Raw genomic sequence first — 20123 nt, 5'->3', positions numbered from 1 at the left:
TATAATATAATTATATCAGACGGAGATGGCGGGACGACCTAGACACCTTTCAACAACTGTATCGGTAGGCACTATATCGGGAGTCGTGGAAGACAAGGGGAGAGGCATTTGCCCAGCAGTGGGACACCATGCTAGTAAAAAAAAACCGGCCAAGTGCGAGTCGGACTCGCACACGAAGGGTTCCGTACCATTATCTATAAAAACGGTCACCCATCCAAGTACTGACCCCGCCCGACGTTGCTTAACTTCGGTCAAAAATCACGTTTGTTGTATGGGAGTCCCACTTAAATCTCTATTTCATTCTGTTTTTAATATGTATGAAATAAATCATCTGTGAAAATTTCAGCTGTCTAGCTATCACAGATCACGAGATGCAGCCTGGTGACAGACGGACAGACGGACAGCGAAGTCTTAGTAATAGGGTCCCGTTTTTACCCTTTGGGTACGGAACCCTAAAAAAGTAACTGCACCACAAGAGTTTAGTTACGAAGGGTTCCGTAAGATTTTCTATAAAAACGGCAAAAAAATCACGTTTGTTGTATGTGAGCCCCCTTAAATATTTTCATATTTTTTTAGTATTTGTTGTTATAGTGGCAACAGAAATACATCATTTGTAAAAATTTCAACTGTGTAACTATCACGGTTCATGACATACGACGATACGAGCAACGTTCATGCAAATAATTTGGAGTTACAGGCATTCATAGGCTACCGTGGCCGCTTACCGGACTTAGGCGGGCTGTCTGCTTCTTTGCCACTAAAGTGGTATAAGTGTCCTGCGGTCGCCCATTGTGTACCATTGTCTGACAATGGCGCACGCTGTAGCACGCGCTCAGACTCAGTGGTACACAATGGGCAACCGCACGCATAAAAGGAACAAAGGCTTTTGTTTAACAGATTACCTTCTTAGACGAAAAAGTCATTTGAAAAGATCATATCATATCACTTATTCCATTGTAATCATGTTCATTTGTACATACTGGTCTTACACATTGGTCAAGTAGGTACATGATACCCTACTAGGGTGTACAATATTGGATCTTAAACTACTTATTTTGAACTTATACCTAGTTTTAATTTCTTATATAAACTTTTAAATAAAGAGAAAAAAAAAAAAAAAAAAAATTGTGTCAAAAAAAAAACAATAATAATAAGATAAAACTAATTCATGCGTTAATCAAGATGCGGAGATTCTTTACGCATAAACCTTTGAACCGATTTAGATGAATTTGGTATCCATGGAGATAGTTTCAAGCCCAAAGAAGGACATTAATATGATAGTTTTATCAATCATCATCATCATTATCCCACGCAGACGAAGCCGCGGACAAAAGATAGTCTTAAATAAATATATATTAATTCATTTTGTTTCAGTTAGGAACTTTACGATATCACAAAATAAACTCGAACATTGATTCTCAATTTTATATTCGAACCAATCCAATGTCTGCTTCGAGGTGTAAATTCATAAAATAATCTAATAAAATTGTTTCAATATTAATAAATTCATGCATTCAGTTCAGACATCGATCCTCTATAAAACAAGACCCAAGTGTATTAATCTTGCATACACAAGACGAAATAGTATGGATACATGGTTCAAAATAGCTATTTATGCAACAAGTGCGGAAAGTAATACCTATAAAACCAAGAATTTGTAATACCTATAAAACCATGGTTGCAATAAATAAATATGAAATATGAAAGTGTATGATTTCCGACGAGTGGAAGTTTATTCACGAACGAACAAAGCGAGCGAGTGTATAAAGGAATACGAGTCGGAAATCATCTTTACGCACGTGTATCATACAATGTTTGACTATGCATTGTGCGAGTAAATAAAAAAACATATCATGGCAAATAAGTTTAATTATTAAACAATTGAAAACAAAAAGCACCAGCGAGAAAGTAGCACCATATGTGTATGTGTAAAAATAATTGAAAACAATAAGCACTAGTGCGGAAAAGTAGTACTTTCCGCATGATATGGCTCCGTAGGAAACGCACTTTTCGAGCATATGCATAGTAAAGTATTTTAAACTATAACTAGATAACTCTTAATAGACAATTTTAAGTCAAATTATTTTATCATATTTTTTTCTCTCAGAAATAAAGTCCAAAATCTGCCATACAAACTGCCAGCACTGCCGGCGCTCCCCCGACCGGCGCGCTCCCGAAGTCCCGACCTGCGTGCCCCGCGCCCAGGGGCACGTTTCTCAAAAGCTTGTAACTTGTAATATAAGCGGATGTCACTTTTTGACAGCTTTTGTTAGAAAGGTACTTCCACTTGTATTACAAGCTACAAGCTTTTGAGAAACGGGCCCCTGGACCGGCCCGAGTACAATTTTCTTTAGTCTTGAATAAATACGGTAAAATAACCTACAATATTTGATATTTTTTTAGGGTTCCGTACCAAAAAGGTACAAAAGAAACCCTTAAGTTTTTATTATATTTTACTCACAATCGAGAAAAGTAACTCAGGCATAAATGTCCATTTTTATCCTCGACTATAATGGTCCTCGCTGCGCTCGGACCAATAAAGTGCCTCGGTTGAGAGTGGATTGCTTTATGCCCTTGTTGTACAATCTACTAATTTATAACTAACAAACTGTATCCCTAGTGTAAATTTCATGCTTGTGACAGTTTTACAGGTCGCTTTGACCTGTCGAACAGACCGCTCGGTTACGAACTTTACAATATCACAAAATAAACTCGAATTATTTCATATTAGAACCAATCCCATGTCTGCTTCAGACTGCTGTAAATTCATAAAATAATCTAATAAAATAGTCTGAATACTAATGAATTAATTCAGTTCAGTTCTGACATAACCGTCTATAAAACAAGACCCAAGTGTATTAATCTTGCATACACATGAGAAAATTAAATGATGCTGAACGTGCATTAGTTCAAACGCAGTATTCGAGTTTCTTTGATAATACCTGGTCGTATGACCATATTTGTGAGTTGGACACAGGTATTATATTGTCCAATTTACAAACATGGTCATAATGAATTGACATGTTGTCAACACATTTTTTTATTAATTCCTAGTTTAACTTGAATGATATTTCAGAATGTACTTTAATTACCTAGCCTTATATTCCAGGCTGTAATTTTTCCATGACTATGAAAAAGCCAAAACGAAGGTTTTTGATTTTACCAGTGTATCTTAATACACGGCTCAACATACACAAACTCTTTCACACACCTAAAGGTGTGTATGTATGTGTAAAGAGTTTGTGTATGTTGATCTTGTTTGTATCCGTGTTTCTCAGAATGTCACGCCAAAAAAGAAACTAATGAGAGAAAAAAAAAACTTGATTCTGTAGGAAAACTTATTTTAGTTTCGTGAATCTGGGTATTTTATAGTTTCAATTTAATACTGTTTTATTAGGCAGGCGTCTGGATTTTTTTATCGTATAGACCAGTATTTAATCCAACATTTTCACTATTGGGTCAGTAATGCTTCAAATTGCTAGGTTTAAGAAATTGTTGGCTGACATCCTCTTCTCTCACTGACTGATGTCATCTGCTATTATTACTCCCTTATATTGTAATGTTAAAATAGTTATTTGTTCTTTGGTATTTTTCACTGTAGCTATGATAGTTAAATTAATTTGTAACAATTTCCACTGAATTGTAAAACATGCTGTGTGTGCACACTTAATTGTTTTGGATCTCGTGCTAGTTCTTAAGCCATAATGTGAATTGTATGTTTCTCATGATATTGTACGGTATCTGTTTAGTGTACCTAATAAAGTAAAATAAATGAATAAAATAAATGTCTATTAATTGAGACAAGTTATTTATCCATTAACTCTCAATAGTCCTTACACCCTGGCGAATGCGACCTCTGCGTGCGTCCCATTTCATTTATTTCACTTTATTTACAAGCTACAATCAAGCTGTAAGCTTTATTAGAAAGCTTACAGTCTATATAAACCAAGGCGCTTATATATTATTATTATATCATCCATGGTATGTTACATGACACGGCCCGGGCAAGGGCAGCATCCGCTCAGTATCCTTACATTTCATAAAATTACGGAAAGAGCCTCTTTGTTTTGACTTCACGCCTCCCGTTTGTTCGTTGTTCACAGATTAAAATAATGACCTAATAATAATCAAAGCAATGTCTCGATTAAAACGTGGAATACCGCCACCTTCGAGCAAACGAGGCCCTATTCAAATTGTATGCATTCCGTTACGCTTACGTCTGTCCGTCCGTCAGATTAGATAAGTTTGGGGTGAATGACCGTTTGATTCGCGGACGGACACGTTGCTATAAAGACGTATAGTCAGTCAGGGCAATTGGTTCTGTCAACTGGGGTGAATAGGGATGGCCGGGGTGTATAGGGACAAAACTAAAATCATTCGATTGACAATAATAGTAGATTTTGTATGATACAATTTGTCAAAAAATTTACAGGTACCTAAATCAAAATTTTTAGTTTTGTCATTATTTACCCCGGCAATCCCTACTCACCCCGGTTGACGGTGTTAAACAAAGATACTGCTGTAGTGAGATCAACTAGAGCCAGATTCAGATTTAACAAATATGTTACGTTTTGAACTGGTTTTGATACGACCATTAGATTGCTCACGCATGCAAAATAAGTCGTGCGTGAGACGCGCGCCAATCACCAAGACCAAAGATATATTATGTAACTCCGTATAAGATAAGTAGTCTAAGGAAAAAACGTGCCTCGGAAATCAAGAAAATTTGATTCTCGATCAGATGGCGCCACTACCTTTGGCCTATTCTCGTATAGATGGCGTTGACGGTTCCGTTTGTTATTTAACAATTTTAACGCGTATCAGTCAAAGAACATGAGTCAAAATAATATAATAATAATCAATGCAAATATTGCAAATAAAAAAAACATTTATCCATATAGTTTTTTTTTTATATTTTTATTTTTAGTTTTAATAGTGTGTCGATAGATGGCAGTGAGTTTACTGTGGCTACAAAATTTACTATGACATAGTGTTATGGAGTGGTACTCCGCTCTATCCTATTATATCCTCTTTGATAACACTAACGATATTAGACTTATATTGACCGGGATATAGACCGTGATTACCTTTTGTATTATTTATGAGTTATCTAGTGAAACTAACCGTGAATCATTCAAAACACTAACGATATTATTTTTGTTTGTCCTCAGGCGGTCGACTACCTAAAGACGCGGACGCCAGCGCGCGCTGCGTTTATGATAGCGGCAGTCTGGCTAATGTCCGCTTTAGTCTGCATCCCCCCACTCTTGGGCTGGAGGGTCACCAGGCCGCCGCAGCAGTTTCCACAGTGCAAGGTAATTAACTTCAGGATAAATCCATTACTTACTCTTCTTTGGCCAACCCTCTTCCCAGCTCATCTGCGACGGGTCTCCTTGTACGTTTGCGCCAGAGAGCTCTGTTCTAGGTTGTCTGCGTAGTTAGGCTGTCCTGGTTCATCTCTTTTTGTACTTTGGAACCATGAGTAGATCCATTACTTACTATTAAACGAAAACATACCGGTCAATTCGAACAACGTGATAATTACTAGAACGAGACCAATACGAGATCTAATAGATACGTTATAGATTAGTTATCAACTACTTATCTTTTGCAGTTTGATTCGACCAATATTGTTATTTCACGCTACAATTATTGTTACGTTTTGGGATATCCATTAGATATCCATTGGATGTCTAAGTAATATTTTAAGCAAATCTTAAAGAGATCGTTCAAGAGGACATTCGGAATCGCGGAAATGTCAAATTTGACATGACTTTCTTAAATATCTCGTTATCTTTTCTGTTTCATATCTAGTGGATATCTAGTTGATATCTAGATCATTGTTCGTATTGGCCCGATAGTCCTTTCTAAGTAACTTTAGTCTTACTTGTACTAAGCCTGGAGCTCGTTTCTAATTTAGCGGTTCTCAAACATTTTTGATGACAGAACCCTTTTGGAAAGCGAAATATTTGACGGATCCCTAAATTAAAAAAAAAAATCGTTTGTCACTGTAGAGTGTAGACCAGACATAACAATAAAAGAGCTGGGTTTTCTTCTTATTATTACAGGTATTCTCGTGGGGCCCCAACAGAGGCTTCGCGGAGCCCTAGGGGTCCGTGAGGCACACTTTAAAAAAAAATGCTATAAAAAATTTGTCAATAACGACAACAAACATCGAATAGAGTACGTACACAGATATTTAACAGAAATTCAAAAAATGAGCTACATATTTCTTTTGAGTCGCAAAAAACATGCCAATAATCAACAAAATACGTCCCATTCCAGAAATTTTATCACCAACTTAATTAAAGAACAAACACGCCAAACGAACGTTCGGGATTCGAAAAATGCGTTCATTACCATTGAATTAAGTATCATTCGCTTCCATTCGCCAGCTTGTTACGTAAAAATTCAAGTTTTCATCGTCAATTAATATGGTGTATGCAATTTTTCAGCATATTTACTCCGTGAAATTCTGTGAGCGTCATGGATTATAGCTCGCTAGATGGAGTGAACGTCTATAGAAAATTAAAGAAGCATTATAGCATTAGTGTGATAGGGTGGAACAAGCATGTCAGTCAGGCACATAGAGAGGCTAGGGCTAGGTTCCAGATATGGCTTTGGCAATTACAAGCGGCTACGGTAGCTGCTGAAGATTAAGATTCCCATACTTAATTTCTACTTTACTTTATTATTATTTATTGAAAACAATGTAAGTTTACAGTTTAAAACCAATCCACTTACATGCTAGGAGTACAGATATGAGTTACAGTAGGAACATGGAAACTAATTAAAACTAACCTCAACTTAAATACTTATAAAAACATGCGCATAAAAATGTCAAAACAAATTCTAATTTCAAATAACTAATTACTTGGTCTATTCCGTTTGTACCATCACGCTTCGCGATTGGCAGCTACGCCATTTAGGGTCCTAGCTAAATTGGTTGTTCCATAATTACGCTATGGTATGTCCAATATAAAATAAAATATATAAGACAAATGCTTTCGATCTCATGAACCGCCCAAGGGCAAATTCATATCAGTCCACGAGCGAACGAAGCGAAGAATAGCAATGAACGACAGACCCCCGGAAACACACCACAGTAGATCAAGCAACCAACATAAACTATCATTCCCCAAGACGAATAGCGGTCATCGTGGGGAATTATGACCGCAACCCTCCAACGAAAGAACCACAAACAAATCATGCGCAACAAAACTCTAACCAGTAATCCCAGCGAAACTAAACAACAAAAAACTACACAACAGAAACTTGAACAAAAAAACAATTTCAAAACAAATGAAGAACCTGTACGCAGAAAAACACTACAAAATGACATGAAACTGCAGGGAAAGAAAAATGAAGAGAATTGGAGGAGGCCTCCACTCAAAGAGGGGTCCAAATTAAATTAAATTAGTAAATAACATACACAAACTTAACACTAACTACTAGCTATAAGAAAATTACTAACAACACGCAAAAACTTTTAATGTAAAATTGGAAATTTGGAAATAAAGGCTTTTTTATTTTTTTATTTTTTTTATTTTTTTTATTTTTTATTTATTTATTTATTTATGTCCAATTTAGCTAGAACCCTAAATGGCGTAACAATCGCGGAGCGTGACTGTACAGTCGCCATCAGATATATCGGAGCGGCCGAGGTGCTCACAAATATCTGAACACGCCTCTATTGTCAAGGCGCTAGGTGCGTGTTCAGATATTTTTGAGCACCTCGGCCGCTCCGATATATCTGATGGAGACTGTACAACAATATTTAGCTACGAACACTAGCTAGATAACTAGACATAGATATAAATATGTAACGTAAATGATCATGCCAAGTTTCATGTAACCTAAGCATGTCGGTTTAAAATGAGAGCGTAACTTCGATTGTATGAGAGCGGCTTTTTGGCGGCGGGTTTGTGTGACTCTTAATGACTACGTGGAGTGAGAGTGAGTGAAATACATCTGAGGGCAAACCACGTAAAACGAAAATCGAAATTTCGTTATGCCCCCGATGTCAGCGGTGAGCGGTGAGAGTGACAGGCCAATTCGAATGTGCACCTGAACGAACTGATATTTGAATCATAATCCAATCATATCAGTTAGCTGTCATTAGCGCGGGCGTCTTGCTTGCACTAATACATGTACGGAGAAATCAGAGCGAAATGAACGCGCAAATGACAGCTAACTGATATGATTCCAATATTATTCAAATATCGGTTTAATGTCAGGTGCACTTTCTAATTGGCCTGTGAGTCATAAATATTCGACACATTGTAATATACATTGAGAATTAAATAAATAAATAAATAGTATTTGCCGGGACTTAACCTAACCGACAAATGTGACATTTTCAACCAAAAGGTACCACATTGTCGCTTGTCAATAAGGTTGATTTCAAATTGACAACTGACAATAAGTACCCTTTTGATTGAGGATGGCACAAATGTTCGTATTTCGTGTTTCTTTTACTACGGGATCTAGAACAGGTGATCCACGTCTCGTGCTCATTCGTTGCATTTCTGTTGTGACCCCGTTCGTGACGTCACACTCTTTCACACGTCATTTGCTTTAAATGAAGTATTTTTCGTCTGTTTTTTAATAACACGGAAACGTATGATTTTTATGCGGGTTCGCGTTTTTAATGGAAAACTCGTGTTAAATCGTGGATATAGAGCTTTTGGAGTGTTTATGACGAGAATTTTCGCCGTATTTATTTTGTGGTTTTGCCCATCGTGTCCGTTCCACACTTTTATTCTTGAGCCAGATTCAGATATAATATGTTACCGTTTCGATTTTATTTTGATACGGCCTTGAAGATCGCGCTGATTGGTGCATGCAAAATGAAGTGAAAGTCGTGCGTGAGATGCGCGCCAGTCACCAAGACGATCGTCAAGATCGTCTCAAAACAAAACAAGCAAAACAATCTTCCTAAAACAAAAATGAAACACCTGTATATATACGCTTGTTTGATACAAATAAACATTCATTCATTCATTCATTCATTCATTTACTCATTCATTCATTCATTCATTCATTCGTTCATTCATTCATTCAGTCATTCATTCATTCAAAACCAGTTAAAATCCATAACATTCAGGTCGGGTTGCACCAAACCATCTGTCACCGTTTTAGCGTTCGCAAAATTTTATTGTATGGGAAGTTTCATAGTTCTCTGCTGCTTGACGTTGATCAGTCTGTTAATTGTAGTTGGTGCAACTGGCCCTTAGCGAAAATTGATAAATTTATACAGGGGGGCTAAAACATTAGTGCATTCTCGTTGCCAGGGAGGTTTTGGGATACAGCCACGAAATCGCGAATAAAAAAATTTGCCCTCCCGTAGAAAATGGATCAGCCAAAATGTATGAAACATTGGTCCTGTTGTATATGTATGCAACTACCCATGCATGTGTGTGTGTGTGGCTGCGCCCACGACCCATCTCTTACGTCAATAAAGTAGTGTGCTATAAACCAACGCTCGTGTCACTCGTCTCCTCGGCCGTATATATATATATATATCAGTGGCGACGTTTACCCACATTTAAAAAAAGATGAGTGCTGTTTTCGGGGTCCTGCCGACTTTTGACCATAATGTGCAAGTTTGGAAAAATTTTAAAAGTCGCGTGTGTCAGTGGTTCATCGCTAATAATATTACAAATGCTACAGATGCACAGGGACAGAAACGACGAGCGATTTTGTTAAGCGCACTCAATGACAGCTCATACGAGCTGGCAACGCATTTGGCGTTGCCCAAAGATGTCCAAGAAGTGCCGTACGAAGACATTTTACAATTACTGGACGATCATTTCACTCCCAAGTTAACCGGGTTCGGCGAGCGGCACAACTTTTACTCTGCGGCGCAGCAACAACACGAGTCATACCCGCAGTGGGCCGCTAGACTGCGAGGACTGTCAGTGCACTGTGCGTTTAATAACATAGAAGAAGCGTTACGTGACCGTTTCGTTATGGGGATGCTGCCGGGCAGGGAAAAAGAGAAATTGTACGCCCAAGATGTATCCGCGTTAACTCTAGCAAAGGCGGTAGAACTTGCGGAAAACATACGTCGCGCGCGGGCAGGCGCGGCCGCGGCCGGCGCCGGCGCCGGCGCCGCTGCCGTTACTCCGGGATCGTCGGACTCCTCGGCCTCCGAGTTATTTAAGATCGCGCGTGGTGGTAAAAACGAGGGAAGTGCAAAGGTGAAGTGTTCGGTGTGCGGCTACACCAACCATAGTGCGTCACAGTGTCGTTTCGCTAAGTTTACATGTAAAAAGTGTAATAAAAAAGGGCATCTCCGTAAGATGTGCACTAGCGTAAATTACGTTAATGTATCGGCGGATTGTCAGGGCGATAACGACGACGACGGTAAGTTGTATTACATTCGATCTTTCAGGGGTGAGCCTATGGTTGAAACGGTAAAAATCAATGGTCGAAAGTTAAAATTTGAAATCGACACTGGTTCCGCGGTGACTGTTGTTTCTTACATTACGTACAAAATGCATTTTAAAGATGTACCATTGTTACCTACAAAAAAAAGATTAGTCACTTATTCAGGCGAACATCTACAGTGTAAAGGTAATGCACGGTCGATGGTGGAATATGCGGGTAGCACTCACGCATTGAACGTATATGTTGTTAACGACGACGGGCCGCCGTTGCTAGGCAGAGATTTTATTGCTTTGTTTAAATTGCAACTTACACCTGTGCAATCTGTGCATTATTGTAATGATAAATTACGTATAGGTAGCACTGACTTAGAGAAACAGTATCCCAAATTATTTTCATGTAACTTAGGGTTATTCAATAAGTATAAGGTCAACTTAAGGCTTAAAGAGGACGCAAAACCTGTTTTTTTTAGGGCGCGGCCGGTAGCGTTCGCATTACGCGATACAGTTAGCAAAGAAATTGATAGGCTTGTCAGTTTAGGGGTTCTGAAGCCAGTTGATCATTCCGAGTATGCCTCACCTGTAGTGCCAGTTTTAAAGAAAAATGGTTCAGTACGTTTATGTGCAGATTATTCCGTCAGCATAAATAAACAATTGCTTATCGATCAATATCCGCTGCCTACAATAAATGAATTGTTTTCAAAGTTACACGGGGGGAAAACATTCACAAAGTTAGATCTGTCTATGGCATACAACCAGTTCGAGCTAGACGAAGACTCACAAAAGTTGACCTGCATAAACACGCACCGGGGATTATTTCGCTTTACACGTCTCGTTTTTGGGCTGGCTTCTGCGCCAGCGATATTTCAGCGAGCAATGGAATGCGTGCTCGCAGGCCTCGACGGCGTGTTGTGCCTGCTCGACGACGTGCTTATCACGGGCGCCGACGTCGCCCAGCACCAGGCCAGGTTAAAGGTAGTGTTGCAAAGATTACAGGAGGCGGGACTGGTATTGCAGCGGGATAAGTGCGAGTTTTTTAAGGACGAGATTAGCTACTTAGGCTATATAATAAATAAACAAGGCTTAAAAAAATCCCCAGAGAAAATTAAAGCCATAGTCGAAGCACCGGTGCCAACAAATATTAGTCAGTTACAATCATTTTTAGGGCTAAGTAACTACTACCGAAATTTTGTTCCGGGCGCCTCGACCATACTCAGTCCATTATATGACCTACTTAAAAAGAATACAAAGTGGGAGTGGTCAGAGTTGCATAACGACGCTTTTAACAAAATTAAAAGTCATCTGGTGTCGGATCAGGTTCTTACACACTTTAACCCTAAAACAAAGCTGTTTTTGACCTGTGATGCATCACCTAGTGGCCTAGGGGCTATTTTATCACAGCTGGATTCTGACGGGGTCGAGCGGCCGGTCGCATTTGCCTCGCGCACTCTAAACCCCGCGGAGAAAAGGTATGCGCAAATACAGCGGGAAGCAACCGCAATAATTTATGCAGTGCGTCGCTTCCATCAGTATTTGTACGGTAGGGCAGAGCCGTTTGTTTTAAGGACGGACCACAAGCCTTTAACTTCAATATTTGGGCCCTACAAAGGCATCCCCGAGGTCTCCGCTAATCGTTTACAACGGTATGCACTATTTCTCAGCGGTTATAATTACACAATAGAATATGTGCGTAGTGCGGACAATAGTGCAGACTTTTTGTCTCGGGCAAGCCTGCCGGGGGAGAGTGGGCGCGGCGCGGAGCCAGCACTCGCCGATAGTGATAAGGCCGCATATGTTTGTTTTGTTGCAGACGGCGAGACTAAACCGTTAACTCTAAATGAATTACAGGTAGGTACCAAGACAGATGCGATATTAAATATCGTGAGTAGGTATATCCTCAATGGTTGGCCAAATAAAATCACCGATGTGCGTCTCAAGCCGTACCATTTATGTAGAACTCAGTTAGCTGTAGAAAATGGTATTATTATGCGGGGTCATAAAGCGGTAGTTCCACAGTCGCTACGCGATAAAGTTCTGGCAGAACTACATACGTCACATCTGGGAATAGTTAAAACCAAAGCAGAGGCTCGTGCTCGATTCTGGTTTCCTGGGATTGACAGGGCTTTGGAGTTGTTTTTGGGTTCGTGTGAGGTGTGCCAGCAGTTGCGGCCGTCCCCGCCCCGCGCGCCACCTGTACCGTGGCCTCAGACTGCGCGTTGTTTTGAAAGGTTACACATTGATTTCCTCGGCCCGCTATATGGACATACGTATTTAGTAATCGTAGATACTTATAGTAAATGGCTCGAGGTATATCCCATGGTTAGCACGACATCCACGGCCGTAGTAGACAAGTTATGCGACTTTATTTCCAGATTCGGGTTACCAAAAACAATAGTAAGTGACAATGGTACTGCTTTTTGCTCGCAGGAATTTACTAGATTTTGTGACCTTAACGACATAAAACATGTTACGTCACCGGCCTACCACCCCCCCAGTAACGGCCAGGCCGAGATTTTTGTTAAGATCACAAAAAAGGGTATTAAGTCGAGCATGTTAATGGGTAAAAATGATAGACAGAGGCGGTTACTCTTATTAAGATATTTAATGGATTATCGCAATTCAATACATTCAACCACAGGCTGCGCCCCGTCACAGTTAGTATTCGGTCACAAAATAAGATGTAGGCTTGATGTGTCGAATCCATTGTCGGAGTTATCGCCCTTATCATCTGCCGAGTCCGTAGTTAATAAACCTGGAAAAATTCAACAGTGTTCACCATGTAAAGAAAACGTGTCACGTAATTTTAAAAAAAGCGAGTTAATACTTTACAAAAAGTATGTAAACAAGTCTCAATTTAACTGGTGCAAAGGGATAATCGAAAAAAGGATTGGTAAAGTTTTGTATTTAATCAAAGACTTTTATACAGACAGTATTATAAAAAAACACATAAATCAAATAGCAAAATACAATGGTACCATAAGGATTGACAGCTCAGGGGATCTAAGTTTAACAGATTTGGATGAGTACTTACCATCTATAGACCCTCCACCGCCTCCGCCGCCGTCGCCTCCGCCGTCGCCGCCGCTGCTGCCGCCGCCGCCGCCGCCGTCGCCTTCGCCGTCGCCGCCGCCGCCACCGCCGCCGCCGCCGCCAACGACCGATGGAGGCCATGTTCCCCCTCCAGATCCGTCGTCTCCATCTGGTGACACTCCAGACCTCTCGCGGGAGGGGAAAGAGTCAGTGCCAAGTGACGCCGAGTTTCAAGAAGCGGAATATTTTACGGATAGCTCTGAAGAGATTGATACAGAGATAGTCTCCACTGAGGATGAGCAACAAGGTACCCAAGGTGTGCGCTCAGATTCGCGTATCAGATTACGAAGCCGTTCAAAATTAAATGTAGGTTTTAAGAAATATTTTTAGGATATTAGTTAGTAAAATAGAGGGAGGGGTGTTGTATATGTATGCAACTACCCATGCATGTGTGTGTGTGTGGCTGCGCCCACGACCCATCTCTTACGTCAATAAAGTAGTGTGCTATAAACCAACGCTCGTGTCACTCGTCTCCTCGGCCGTATATATATATATATATATATATCAGGTCCCATAGTAAAAGTTGCTCAGTATAATCCCAAAACCTCCCTGGCTACGGAAATGCACTTATTTTTTAGCCACCGTGTATATGTCTGTAGGTGATATAGTTTGTAGTTTCATATGGCCGTATGTTCGTTTGTCTGTATAGTATAATACATGTTCTGATTTCAAGTGTTATTACGTATTTGCAACTAATTTACGGTTCTCAGGGTAACTGCGGGTGGGCACTTATCCCGCCGCCCTCCTACTCCGAGTCAGTATTGTTTCACGCCCAAACACTTGGCGTCAACTTGAGCAAATTAGGCAAAACGACAATGACACAAGTTTTAAGTAATGCCGCTCCGGCAAAAAGTAAACAGAGTAGTTTACAGATGGTCCACTTTAATAAAATTATTTTTAGATTTCTTTTTACCTTATTATAAATAATTAATTTTAGAGTTGCTATGCGCCTCCCTAAGGCCGGCAAACAAAAAGGAAGAAATGGAAGGATTCGAACTATTCTGGTAAACTTCGGTAGTTTAGTAGTCGAGAAATTGGGACCGGTTCCTCGGTGGCGGGATTGCCTAGGGGTTAAATTCGTTAGCCCGGTAAGCCCAGATAGCTAAAGACGCCGGTTCGAATCCGGCCTTCATCACTGGAGTGCTTCATTACATTTTAGGGTTCCGTGCCCAGAGGGTAAAAACGGGACCCTATTACTAAGACTCCGCTGTTCGTCTGTCCGTCTGTCTGTCTGTCACCAGGCTGTATCACATGAACCGTGATAGCTAGACAGTTGAAATTTTCACAGATGATGTATTTCTGTTGCCTCTATAACAACGAATACTAAAAAGTACGGAACCCTCGGTGCGCGAGTCCGACTCGCACTTGGCCGGTTTTCTTTAACCTTTTGGACGCCAATGAAGGATATATCGGCACCGCAGGTCCAACGCCAAAGACGGATTAATCTGTCAAAGACCACAGAGCAACATAGACCTACGTGCATGTGCATAAAGTTCAATTTCAGTTTTGACACTTCGGTGACGTGGTGTCCGAGTGACAGCTTTTGTGTTTGACACGGCATCGAAAAGGTTAATATGTGACATCTATTATAGTTTATAAATAGGCGTTTTTTTTATAAATAAAACGAGTAACGTTGACAAATTTGTCTGTATTCGTCTTTACCGCCAAGCACGTGAAGTATTTCGAGGAAATATAATAATTGTAGTGAAGAATCTCTATTCTTGTTCTTGTTACTTTGAAATACTAATTTTGAAATACCTGTAAACTCCTCCGCTAACTTGCAAAACTTCATTTAAGTATTTAAAGTGGATTTTCTGTAGTATTCTGTGTACAATCAGCGACACAAGCTCTTTGCTTCACAAGTGTGTACAGTTGGCGACACAATGCCATTACTACCGAAAAGTTGGTGGCGTGTGACGGAGTTTGTAAATTGATTTTACGTTTATTTAGGAGTTAATTTCATAACTGAATTAGCTATGTTCATTAAGAACCTAGGTCGGGATATAGCTAAATATGCTGAGTAAGAACTTAGGTTATATGATGATATAACTCAGATAGTTTCGGTGTTTATAGTCTATTTAGTTATATAGTTATACAGTTATATAGTTATACAGTTATATAGTTATATAGTTATATAGTTATATAGTTATATAGTTATATAGTTATATAGTTATATAGTTATATAGTTATATAGTTACATAGTTATATAGTTATATAGTCTATATAGTTTATAGTCTATAGTCGACGTTTAGAGCCTAGAAAGAGATCTAATGACTTTTAAACTAGATCAAGATTTGGATCTTCTTACAGCGAATAGTTTTGGTATATAAAACTTCATCTCGCTCTAATTTCTTTATATCACAATATATTTTTAGGGTTCCGTACCCAAAGGGTAAAAACGGGACCCTATTACTAAGACTCCGCTGTCTGTCTGTCCGTCTGTCCGTCTGTCACCAAGCTGTATCTCATGAACCGTAATAGCTAGACAGTTAAAATTTTCACAGATGATGTATTTTTTTGGGGCTCCCATGTAACAAATGAGATTTATTTGCTGTTTTTTGCGTAATGGTACGGTCCGACTCGCACTTCGCCGGTTTTATTTTGTTCATAACGAAATGAAATGAAATGAAATGAAATTTATTATTCATAACACATAGTTATAGGTCAATACATAATTAGATTATTTCACATTTCACATTTGGTATATTTAAGTACTTATTTTTAAGTATTAATTTATTTATTTATTAAAATACATTATATATGACGATTATATTTGACGACCGGTCTGGCCTAGTGGGTAGTGACCCTGCCTGTGAAGCCGATGGTCCTGGGTTCGAATCCCGGTAAGGGCATTTATTTGTGTGATGAGCACAGATATTTGCTCCTGAGTCATGGGTGTTTTCTATGTATTTAAGTATTTATATATTATATATATCGTTGTCTGAGTACCCATAACACAAGCCTCCTTGGGCTTACCGTGGAACTTAGTCAATCTGTGTAAGAATGTCCTATAATATTTATTTATTTATTTATATATATTTAATAACAAAAAAAAAAATATACTGCAAGAGGCAGATTGAAAAAATCTTGATAATTATAAAAATTATTCTCCTCGAGCCACGACTTCAGTCTACTTTTAAAGCTTTGGGCGGATGCTGCATTTCGTACTGTGCTTGGCAACCGATTATACACGGAAGGTCCTAGGTAGTATACTGATCTTTCCGTTTTGACGAGTTTGTGCGAGATTGTACTGAGCCTATATTGATGATCATTGCTACGCAAGCTGTATTTCGGATTCGTACCCCTGCGCTTGAACTCATCACTAACTAGCACTCATTGGAACATTGTTTCACAAAGTTTCACACTTCATTTATTGGGTTCCGTACCGAAAATGTTAACAATATACTAAGTTATCCGCAGGGCAGCTTGTGGCGAGCTGTTGGGGAGTGACGACCCCACGGACCCGAGTGCTCCAGAGAGTCGGTCAGGGTCTCCGTCTCCGGCGTGTCTTCGTCGGTCGGAGTGGACCCCAAGGGGACCCGCATGACTCTCAGCTCTGGCTTGCCTTCATTGGCCGTCCAGAGGGGAGTCGTAAGAGCTATATGCTCCAGGGGTGGAAGTGAAAGATGCATAAGACGCGAGTTGGCACAGTGGCTGTTAACATCAGTCACTGGGTAGAAAGCGGCGCACACCTCTCGACACCCCTGAGCCGCTCACACCGGTGTTGCTCCTGGTCGTCTTCACGACGGCAGTTTCAGGGGCCCATCTAGTAAGCGGCAAGTCACCACCTGCCTCGATAACGTGTGTTAGCATTGTTATGGCAGGTGTCCGGACTTCTTTTCAATAGCCCAGTCTCATTGTCCACCCAAACTTCAATCTATAGACCGGTATACTGTTCACTTTTTCTACAATAGTCCCAATGCCTGCTGCGACCGGTTCATGGGTGTCTATTGTTGCACCTGTGAACGGGTTCCAGCAGGCGTTCTACATGACATTAAAGCTCTCCAAGGGGCCTCTACGTGTTGGATCTATATCCCCACGCAAGCCTATCAAAAGACCGGGATTTAAAGGCCCGTGAAATCCGAGGAGATACAAATACTAAGTTATATTATGCTGCATTCATTGTGAGATTCGTCTTTGTATAAATTCATTAAATTAAACAATTATTGGATCAAATCATTTAAGATTACATTTTAATTTTTCTGTTATATGGGTGGAACTTACAGGCTTCCTCTGATCTTACTATTTATTTTTCACTTCAGCAGCTCGTACAAGCCTACTTTCTTCACTCCATGGAGTGACGAAAGTGCGACTTTCCTCACTCCAGGGAGTGAAACAAAGTAGCTTTTTAATTTAGTGAAGGCCATGATCTGCCACTTCATACTTCGGGGTCTGTTACAAATTCGAAATACATTTTAAACTTTAATATGTTCTCACTACTGAGGTGAAAAATTATATGTGCAACACGAGAGCAAAGTTATTTTACATCTCGTGTTTTTGAGTCCCTCGCTACACTCAATATTCTAATTTAGAATCACTCGCTTCGCTCGGGATTCAATTATAGAATATTTCCCTTTCTCCGGACTCAAAATCAACACTCGCAAGAAAAACCAACTTTCCTCTCTTGTTGCACAAATAACTAGTTTATTATTATTTACTGTTTATTGCTTTTTTTTTCATTGTCGTTACGTCACACATCCATCTCAAAATTATCATATCCGCCCTATGCAATCTCTTTTCATCAGTCACCTTTAGGGCCCAACCCAGATACATAAATGGCAGGTCTTATGATGGTTGTATAAATGTTACCCTTCAATTGAATGGGCATCCGGGGGGCGTTGCAAATGGTTCCCGTGACCTGTCGCCATGTCATCCATCCTAACCTAAAATGTATGCAGTATAAGTAAAACCTGCTATACAGGTATAGAATAAATTAGGGTAGTAGTAGGTATACTCATAAGTTAATGTCTCATAGCACATTAGCTTTAGCGAACAGCTAACATTAAAAATAAGCTTTCGGTCAGCGGCAGCCGCTATAAATAAAGAAAACGAGATTATTTCTGTACCCGGCGTTAGTTCTAAAAGGGAGGTTGTAAATCTCTGGAAATTAGCTGCTAGCCTTGTTTCTTGGGAAATACTGAAATGGCGCGCTAATATTATGTTTTACTTTTTAATGTTCGAGATACTTGCTGAAGTTTGACAAGTTTTGTCTTAAGGTGGCCGTGGGTTCAGCCTTCAGCCAGAAGAGTTGTTGAAAAATCCTAGTGCTTTTTTTAGATCATAATACTGTGCCAAAAATGTGTTTCTAAACCTTATTAAACAAGTTACCCTCTAGTCGCGCCTAAAGAAGTTTTACTTCAAAATGAACTAAATTTCTCTCATTAGACTTATATTGACCGGGATATAGACCGTGATTACCTTTTGTATTATTTGTGAGCTCCCGATATTGTGAACAACAACAACAACAAGTGTGAATGCGACCGTTGGTAACGTTGAAAGTGAACGCAGCCGACACGCAAGAATGAGGGTAGACAGAGCGCTGTCTACACAACTTTGACACCCACCCGCTATCTTCAGTCACCCGTGAACATGATGCATGTAACTGCGTCGAAATATCGGGAGCTCACAAATAATACAAAAGGTAATCACGGTCTATATCCCGGTCAATATAAGTCTAGTGAAACTAACCGTGAATCATTCAAAACTCTAAATTTCTCTCATCCCGCGTGACCTTACATGATCTTAATATTATAGTAATACCTTCTTGTAATATGTAAATGGTAAAGGTCTAAGTCTAAACTGTTCATACGAAGATACACACAAATAAAAAGCGATGCCAACGGATCTGCTCATGTATGTTTAATGTGACATCACTTCAAAGAGAATGGCGGCGGAAGAAAACTAAACGAAAAAGTCGGTAAATGTCCAATGGGGACCCTGAAATAGATTCTTTTGATAAACAATGCCTGACTTATATCTAAAGCTAGGTATACCTACCTTGGAATGAAAGTGGAATTCTGTGGGTTGCGACGGTTTAAAATGCCGATAAAAAACTATTAAATATAAAATTATATAGTATGTCAATGGGGTTGGCCGGTCGAAATAATTAGCAGATGAGGCCAGCATAGCTTGCCCTGTCAAACCCTAGATTGTGTCAATTTTTTGTTTTTTTAATGCCCTGGATGCCAGCCCTTTAAGCCAAATCTCATAGAAAACGGGGCAAGCTATGATGGCGCCATCTCTGCAAACCTTTGACAGTTGCCAACCATGGGAGTCTGTTAGATACCGCTCTGGACTGAGCAAAGTAGCTGCTCTTGTGTTGGAGGCCAGGACATGGCAAACCTGCATAGCGCAGTCACCGCGCGCACTGGCCGGTTGTAAAAAAAACTAAGCCATTCGCCCGTCTTTTGTTTTTTCTTATCAATTTGCTCTTGGAATTTTGTTGCAAATAGCACGACCCTGATTTTATATGTTTATTTGTGACTCAATGCTTGATTTGTGTTAAGAGTATTGACGAGGGCTGCGTCTAATGCAGCCCACTTTTGGTTCAAAACTGAAGACGTATGATTGAAGCTACTTATTTTCTGGATATTCGCTCCTGATGTTTTTGTCTGTCATTTTGGGTCATCGCGCCAGCCAAGTAAT

The 20123-nt window shown here is 39.8% G+C and overlaps 1 protein-coding gene across 1 annotated transcript in view; it reads left to right on the top strand.

Moving 5' to 3' along the window:
* The window catches only part of LOC134750580 (alpha-2C adrenergic receptor), a 661861-nt gene that overhangs the window by 331962 nt on the left and 309776 nt on the right, over positions 1-20123 (top strand). Inside the window, exon 4 of the mRNA XM_063685789.1 lies at positions 5172-5315. Coding sequence (XP_063541859.1) covers positions 5172-5315 — 144 coding nt within the window. The remainder of the gene's footprint in view (positions 1-5171; positions 5316-20123) is intronic.

This window comes from Cydia strobilella, chromosome 20 (assembly GCF_947568885.1).
Source record: "Cydia strobilella chromosome 20, ilCydStro3.1, whole genome shotgun sequence".
In the NCBI taxonomy this organism is placed as follows: domain Eukaryota; kingdom Metazoa; phylum Arthropoda; class Insecta; order Lepidoptera; family Tortricidae; genus Cydia; species Cydia strobilella.
This window is presented reverse-complemented; position numbering and strand designations above follow the sequence as displayed.